At 39.9% G+C, this 8,934-nt stretch overlaps 1 protein-coding gene across 1 annotated transcript; it reads left to right on the plus strand.

Moving 5' to 3' along the window:
- Window positions 1-1,380: 1,380 nt before the first annotated feature.
- LOC103704315 (transcription factor bHLH30-like) lies at window positions 1,381-5,060 on the plus strand. Its single transcript, XM_008787582.4, has 2 exons — window positions 1,381-2,160; window positions 4,235-5,060. The coding sequence occupies exons 1-2, from the start codon at window positions 1,885-1,887 to the stop codon at window positions 4,664-4,666; spliced, it is 708 nt and encodes a 235-aa protein (XP_008785804.1). The 5' UTR covers window positions 1,381-1,884; the 3' UTR covers window positions 4,667-5,060.
- The last annotated feature ends 3,874 nt before the right edge of the window (window positions 5,061-8,934 follow it).

Raw genomic sequence — 8,934 nt, forward strand, 5'->3', positions numbered from 1 at the left:
ACACCTTGCCGAGAGGGTCCGGTCCCTTTCGATACCAGAGAGTGCGGGTTCTGACATTCGGATGTGGAGTATCTCGAGCAGGACCAGAGTTAGGGTGGTGGAGCTCCTGAGCGCTCCGGTAAGAGCATGACCTGGGCTGGAGTGTGCTTGGATCTAGCGCCTGGGGCTTCACACGAGAGTCGCATTGTTCTTATGGAAGGTGGTTTGGGATCAGCTTCCGACGAGAGCAGTAATTAGGGGAGGTTTGATGATTCTCCCAAAGTAGGGTGTGCGGGGTTAATGAGACGATGGACCATGCAATGTTTTAGTGCACATGGATGAGGGTGACGGCATTTGGCAGGGTTGCTGCATGAGGGTTAGTCTCAGGGAAACCAATTCTTAGGGATTATCCGTCAGTGGTCGGGCAACCCTTTAACACGCCAGGAGGCAGTTAGAGCAACTTGTACAATATACCAGATCTGGCTGGCAGAGAATGCTCAAACTTTTAGTGAGCATAGCATGTCGCCGAAGCTTATAGCGGAGAGCGCCCAAGCGTAAGCGGCAGAGATTAGTCATGCTTCTTTTTTAGACGGGCCTTTGACAGCTCTGGATATATGGAGTTCCCATTCTGCTTTGGCAGTATCCTGTATGATGTTCTTCACTTGGGATCCCCCACCCTTTAGCTTCCTCAAGGTCAATTTTGATGGGGTCAGTACTGAATGGAGGCACAAAGGATCGATGGAGCAGATTTCGTCATTAGAGACCCAAACCCCAGAGTTGTGGCAGCAGAAGGCTGTCAGTTATTCGATTACACGGTTTTCAGTGCAGAGTAGAGGGCTGCCTGGGCGGATTTTTGACATGCTCAGCGTGTACTATCAGCTAGTTCGGTTATCTTGGAGGATGATTCGGTTACGGTCATCAACTGGATCCAGGGGGTCCGAGGGTCGCTGTCGGTGACCATCTATTGTTTCGTGACAACTAGATGATGATGAGGAATGGAGGGATTGTCCATGCTAAGCATGTGTTTAGCAACTACGGACTAGATAACCACCTATGTGGCCAACCATACTAGCAGTATCATGTGAAACTATATCACGTGTTTTGATGTCAGGTGGTCAAGGAGGCAGCCCCCTTTCCATTCGAATGGGGCCACGCTTTGAGCCCCCCACATGGCCTTGAAGGCGGATAGGGGGAAAAGTTGATGTCCCCACAATTTGCGGCAGAGATGGTAATATTTAATCATTTGATCCGTTTAATTTGCTTCAGCTCGGTCCAGGTTTTATTTAATAAAATAATCAGATTTTTATCTAAATTTTTGATATATTTAATAATAAATATGTGAGATTCGGATTAATAGAATTTTTATCTACAGAAACATCTCACCAATGGATGGATGACCAAAAAAAATGTGGGGGGTAAAACGCAAACAAGCAAGCTAATTAGATTGCTCGTTTTCTTTCCAAATATTTTATTTTACTTTGCTCTTCCTTTCTCCACCTCCTCCCGGCAGAGACAGGGTTCTTCCACTCTCCTGTCTTCGAATATCCAGAGATCCGTGATGGTTAGAAAGCTTAAAAGAAGAAGACGAGAGGGTAAAAATAGAGGGGGAGAGTTGGAAAAAGAGTTTTGCAATAAACAGAGATCGAAGATGAAACCGTTCTCCAACTGATCTCTTCCGCGTAATGGAAGCAGTCGGGTATAGTAGAAGACGACGACCACGGCGTAATGGTTCGACAGGCGGCCGAGTAGAAGGCGAGGCGAGGAAGCTCCGCTGCCCGAGACTCCCCTTATGGTCCTGCCCCACGAGCCGCCCCCCGGACGCCTGAATTCCTTGCCTTCGTTCCTTGTCCTTGTCCCTCTTCTGCTATCTCTTGGGGTTGTTTTCTCTTTGTTTGTTTGGGATTGATGAGTTCGATTCCGCTGGGGGATTGCGGGGTTTCGAGAGGGTTTTGTGATGGTCCCGGGTTCGGTGCGGGGGCGTCCGTGACCCTGGTGTTGGATGGAGAGAGAGGGGAGCTGGTGAGGGCGCCCGCCCGGGTGGGGAAGAAGGGGAAAGTTGGTGTCTTGGACGCGAGTGTGGCGATGGCTTTGAAGACCCACAGCGAGGCAGAGAGGAGGCGGAGGCAGAGGATTAACGGCCACCTCGCCACGCTTAGGAGCATGATCCCGGGTACTGAGAAGGTTGGCCTTTTTCTTTTCTTCTGCATTTCTGTTTAATCGTTGGTTTGTCTCTATTTTACGGCGTGCGTGTTAGTTTAAAAAAAACATTTTTTGTGTTGATTTTCTTATCATCTGAGCTATGCGATTCTTGTCGCTTATTTTGTGTGTGTTTCCCCCCCATTATGTAGTTATTTTATTGAATCATGAAATGGATTTTACGCTCTGCTTCTCATGAACAAATTGAAAACTTTGCCTTTAGCGTCCTCAGAAACATTTCGATAAGTCGAACTCTTTTTGAGACCCTTTTTTTTTGGATTTTTTTTTCCTATTCTACTTCTAAGGCAATCCTGTCATTAATTTGAGAGCATTAATTTTGTTTACAAAATTTATGTTTGAACTTGAGTTTGCCATGAATGTTTCGAACTAGTGTGCAAAAGCTGTAGATGCTCCAAGAATAGTTGACTAATGTTCATTGGCCCTCGGATATATTTTCTTTCCCTCTTTTGCCTTCCCCCTCAAAGTCTAGGAATATGTTAGGATACCTGCCTATAACTTTGAGCTACAATCTTTATCTTATATAGTTCTATTCGAGGATCTCAGCTACTTTTTAGCTGAGATTATAATTTTTTGAGGTCTGTCACTTGGTTTTGATCATAATTTTTATCCACTTATTTTGTTACTTCTCATCTCCCCCCTCTCACAGTTCCGTTCAGAAGATGGCAAAGATCTTACCTGATCATATATTCTGGATTCCTGGTTGACCTAACAACTAATTTGGTTTCTAAGAATTTAGGGTCTGTAGGTTATATGAGAGAACGCATGAACATGTTAAATCTTTTGGTGATGAAAAATCTTAATTTCGAGGACAATCCTTTTAGTCCACTGTCCTAGCGAATGATATTGCATTCCTTCAAGTTTTCCTTTTTTTTTTTCTACAAGTTTCATGCATTTTGCAACAGTCTGCGTGCCTGCTGCAACTGAATTTGCCAAGTTGAATGGAGTGTATGTCAACCACTCCAGCAGTGTCATTTCACCACTCTTTTAGTCCTCTTTGTCTTGAATGATCATGATAAACTTTAAATTTAAATTTTTTGATTAGAACTTTAAATTTGAAAATTAATTATTATTTTTGTTATATTGCTGGTTTCATCATATTATTTCGTATTTAGTGGATGATTTAATCCCTAAATATATAATTAATCGTTCTCTATTTTGATAAGTTCATGGGAATTCCTTGTCATCTTGATTTCCTTAATATAAATTTGTTTTTTCACTTTCTATTATCAATATTAATAAAATGGAGATTCGCTTTTCTGGTAAGATGGGATCATTGTGTCTGGCAATGAATTGGTCAGATTGTTGGGCGGCAGAGTATGCAGCCGTGTAAGCTGACTTTTCTAAGATGAGGATGTCAGGTTAGATGCCTGGTAATGTGAGGATGTGTAGAATTAAAACTGAACGTTCTAGAAGTATTTCAAGGGTCACACAAAATGAAGGTCCTGATAAAGAGAGATGCTCAGAGCTCTTCTGTTCTTATGATGCTTAGACTTTCTCTGGCCTCACATCTTATGCTACACCATGATGTTATTGTATGATGAGAGAGGTTTTCGGATTTAATCTATATTGGTGCTCTGCCTGCATGTTACTGCTCAATCTTAATGGTTAAGTTAGGTTCTCTCTAGCCTTTATTGCTGGTTAGTTCTGAGTTGCCAGAAGACTCACTTTCAAGAAACAATTCCTATGCATATTCCTTTATCACTTTTACCATACAGGCAGCATAATATTTTTCTTCATGTATTGGGAAAATTATGTTTTATCCATTGCCAATATGGCTGCTATATCTGGGTAGTAGTTCCTTATGCAGTCTGCATCATCCTAGATTATCAAGTACACTATGTGTCTCTGAGAAGTACCAGTATGTTTTATATATATATTTTAGTTTCTTTTAGATATTTATTTATTTGGAAATTATTTTTGGCCACTACCTTTCTTTGTCATGAAAAATGAAACATTTGATACATATCAAAGTGAAGATTCAATATATTTGTAAGCAGAAAAAGAAAAATAAAACAGATAAACTGGCTACATTTTGCAGTTGGACAAAGCTGCACTGCTAGCAGAAGTGATCAATCACCTAAAGGGACTGAAGAGTAATGCAATGGAGATCAGCAAAGGTTGCACCATTCCATCAGATGTTGATGAAGTGAGGGTTGAAGTTGAAGATGTAATGAACAGTGGAAGCTTTATAATCAAGGCATCACTTTGTTGTGAAGACCGGCCAGATATCCTAGCAGATATAAGACAAGCACTCCAAACTCTACAGTTGAAAACTATCAGGGTAGATATCTCAACATTGGGTGGCAGAGTAAAAAATGTTATTGTCATGAAGTGTGAAGGAAATGCCAATGATATTGAAAAGCATCTCTATACATCATCTGTTCATCGGGCCTTGGAGTCCATTCTTGACAGGTTCAATTCATCAGTTGACTTTCTGCCAAGGACCTCATTCTCTAACAAGAGACAATAGATCTCACCATTATGAATCCTCAAGCTCCTCCTCATGAAACGTCTGCATGGTAAGGAATGATATAACTGCTACCCATCAGCACACACATTTACGGTGCTGCTGTAGTTTGTTTGTTTATGCTCATATTGTGATGGAAGATTTCCTACAGATATAAAGGTGCTTGTTCTTTATTCATCATGAGTGTTTGTGGGGGAGGCCCTGATTAAATTATATTTAAAACCACCATGACCACCAGCAGATTTTTGTAAAAATGCTGTGTGTAGCTTCTGGACCTTTCCTTGGAAAGTACATTGTTGCTTATTTATTAGTTTATGTCCACCACTTTTATTTTTGAAAGTAGGTCCTGCAATATGTCTGTTTCTTTAAATGAAGCAATGGATGCAAGCTTAGCTTTTGTTGTATGGATGGTTTGGGTTTACCTTGTGCTGCACTTTCTGTACATAGTGAAAATGTATGTGTTGCATGTCTTGAATGAAAAATAAAAATAAAACTTACAATATTTCGTGATTTAATTATAATTTTTATTGAAATTATATTATCATGTTATTTGAGGTAACCATGTATCTATAGTAGCTTTGGAAATGAAAAACAAATGAAAAACACTTATCAAATCATTATTATGTCGCATCTAGATAGAACTTCTCCTGTTTGAATGGTTCCCTATAGTTGACCTGAAAGATAACATTTCCTTTTCAAGTATTAGAAAGATATTCGCATTAGTTTAAAAAAATAAAGAAAATATAATATTTGTATTAAAAAACCTAAAAAGAAAACTAAAAACAGATGAGAACAAATTGAAGGAAAGAATAACTAAATAGAAGTCAAATCCAAGGGATTAATTTTTAATCAAAGCCCAAACTAATCTAAGTCAAGTCACATGAGAATTATATATATTTGGATTAAACTTGAAAAATCTATCAAAACTTGATTGATAACTCAAGTAAAGTATCATTGAATTAAATTCCTCATCCTATACTTTCTCAAAAAACTTACCTACCCCATGATAATTTCTTGCAATTAGTTTTTTGTTCTCTCCGGTAGATCTTGCATAGATTTGGAAAAGAATTTTATCATTTATAACAAAGCAAAGCCCAAAGGACTCCTAGTAATTGACCATGAATGAAACCTATATTTAATTAGGACTCTATTTGCATGACAGGTAGTGTAGTTTTGATGGCCAGGATTAACTTGATAAGAACAAAGGGCTGTGCTATTCCCCTTTCGCACTCACTTTATTTGAATTCGGACTATATAAATCATCACTGAATGTAAGAAAGAACTTATTTAAGAGAGAGGCCTGTTGTTGCTATGGATATGGAAATTTGAGCAAGGAGAGTGTGAGGCTAAAGCTGAGGCTGTGGGCACCTGCAAGTTTTTTGTGCTCGCTAGTATCTTTTTTTTTTCTTTTTTTTTTTTGTATTTTTGGCTACAAACTTGAAGCTTGCCTGGAACTGATTTGATTTTCCTTGCAGTCGAGGACTGCTTGGTTGGTCGTATATTATTGAAGCATGTTGATTGGCTCAAAAAAGGAAAGAAGAAGGGTGTGGTTCTCTTTGCAGTGAGATGCAGGTCCTTGTTCCTGGACAGCCGAGGCATCCGTGAACAGGCTTGCTGTGGAATATGTTGTATATTTCAGTACGTGGAGGATGATGAATGCCAACCTCTACATGCCACTTAAAAGGGCATATCAATGTCTGAATGTCTGATGCATACTTAAAGCTTAGAGATTGTAGATTTGGACCCCATAAAAGAGCCAGCAGGAGAGCATAGGCAAGCTCACCATTGGTAGTGCTATAAAGGAGCAAGCTAAATTAAGGAATTGATGTTTGAGTTTGGTGATTCTTCCTGACACAGTTCAGGCTGAGCAGAATGGTAGGTCCATTTTCTAGATAGAGTTGGGCCCTTCAAGGCAGAAAAGGTGCTATTCAGGGACTTCTATGATGGTGAAGGTGGGACTTGAACATAGACAGCAAGAATGCAACCCTTAGTGACTTTGGATTTAGATATTTGCACATTCTTAGCCTTTACCCCTATCAAATACATTTTACTCAAGTTACTTACACATGTTTCAGGTCAGAATTTTACAAATTGGTTGAGTGAGGGATGTACGCAGCTTGGGTTCATCAGTTTGGGTCGAGGGCAAAATTAGAAACCGGACTACTTCTGCCAAAAGGAAACAAAGCAAATGGAAACTTTTTCATTGTCACCGCCATCATCTTCTTTGTTTTATTACAAGATGGCTAATGGATTAAGTTCACAAATTAAGTCTCTTGTGGCATGCATGTTTGATTCTGTGCAAACATGTCCAATCCACACTTCCACATGCTATTTTAGTTTGCACCTGCCGCGACCAAATGCATTCACATATGCAGTCTTTAAGCAAGTCGAATTCGCCTGTATCATAGCACAACTAGCGCTGATGTGTAAAACTTCCTCGGTTTACTTCGTGTTCGGAATAGAAGGGTGACTCCAATAATTAGTTAACTATATATACATATATATATATATATATATATATATATCAGTAGGAAAGTAATTAAACAACATAAAATCTAAATAATAAAAAAATAAAAATTAAATGAAAATACTAACTAGGATAAAGATGGAAAAAAGATTTTATGGATAATTAATGAGAACTAATACAACCAATACATGCAATAACCTGTAGAACTATTAACCCTGAAAACTTAACTGAGTTGGATCACTAATCACCTAAAATTCAACTGTATTTCTAGAATACCGTCAAAAACTTTCGATCTTGCTAGCTCGATTTGAACTGAATAGTTCTTGAGTTGGACCGCTGAATTGCTAAAGCGAGCAGGGTTTGATATTGCCAAGCCAACAAAAGAGTCACAAATATTCCCTTAGCAGACACAACCATTCTCTACTGTTCTGCACAGCAAGCCTGGATCCTTTACGTTGTGTATTTTGCACCACAGAAGGCTATGCATGTACGGATAAGCGAGAAATTGTCCATTTTGAAAATGGACAACTTTTATCCAATCGTGACACAATTGACATGCCAAACAATAGATAATAGCCATCTATTTTCGAGACGGATGACGAAACACGCACCGCATCGATCGAGTATCTCGGCTCCTCGGCTGCTGGCTTTTGTACCAAAATCCCACTTGGGTCACACTGATCCTGTGAGGACCCGTCCGGGCGTGTGTTTAGTCGCACATCGGTTATTTGCTGGGTAGATCTTGGGTACTTATACAGGATCAAGGAACCCAAATAATAAATTTCGGTTAGCCATTTTGTTACATATCCCATGAACCGGTCTCCTTGCGGTAGCTTGAAACAAGCTTGTTCCACTTGACTCCTCTGCAAGGAAATCAGACCGTCGCCATGCATGAAGCATGCTTTTAATGTTGCACAAAATATGGGTGGATGTTCGTATCTTCTTATATCGGTTGGCATTGGTCTAGTCTGACGCGCAGGGGTGTTAATTATAGGTGTGGTCCGAGGGATGGATAAGGCCGGAGTCTCTTTCTTTAGGAAGATAACTCTATCGCCGGAGTACAGCCGTTGGTTTGTTTTATTTGGATAAGTCTAGAGTTGGCGGCCACCGTCGAACAGTCGCTATGTGCTTGCCTAATCCACGGGCCACAGGTGGAGGCGGTCCCGGGGGCTAATTAATGAAGTCCGAGAGTATTTTTAACGTTTGCTGCTAACATTTTGGTCCACCCCAAATCGTGCGTCTGATGTTCGAATTATGCTCGTGATGGCCATTTAACTGGGACTCATGGCATCTTTTCTGATGGTTTTTGAACCTCTCATTGTTCCATTTGAGCCCGTGTTCGAGCATTATTTCTTTTTACATGTTGTAAATCACTAGAAGCAGTGAAGGAAAAAGAAAAAACAATAAAAATAGGGTTGGTTTAATGCCACCTCTAATATGTATCCCTAATCCCTATATAGAACATCTAATCAACCGGTCTTATTATACTATATCTATGTAAATCAGAATAATAATAATACTTGTAATGGCAATGATGGAGAGAATATTGGACATTTTGATCTTGGCTGGAACCAACTTTTTTGACTTCGGCATAGACAGTTAAACCAAAGCTGAGGTTAATGCACGATAGACGTGATTACTGCCACATCTGCTCTCGCTAGATGGTTACCACATTGTTAACATGAAGCCGGCCGTTACCATCCAGTTAAGACATGTAGCACCAAATCAGGCAACAGACGCATATTTTAGTTTATATAAAAGGGTAACCCGAGGATCCTTAATTAAGCAAACACAAAAACTACTT

The sequence above is a fragment of the Phoenix dactylifera genome, chromosome 9 (genome assembly GCF_009389715.1).
Source record: "Phoenix dactylifera cultivar Barhee BC4 chromosome 9, palm_55x_up_171113_PBpolish2nd_filt_p, whole genome shotgun sequence".
Lineage (NCBI taxonomy): Eukaryota > Viridiplantae > Streptophyta > Magnoliopsida > Arecales > Arecaceae > Phoenix > Phoenix dactylifera.

What these genes read in the sequence shown, in the direction of transcription:
- LOC103704315 (XM_008787582.4), top strand. Translation starts at nt 1,885, where the DNA reads ATGAGTTCGATTCCGCTGGGGGATTGCGGGGTTTCGAGAGGGTTTTGT. An exon ending in TGATCCCGGGTACTGAGAAG is followed by an intron (nt 2,161 to 4,234) that starts GTTGGCCTTTTT and finishes TACATTTTGCAG; the next exon opens with TTGGACAAAGCTGCACTGCT.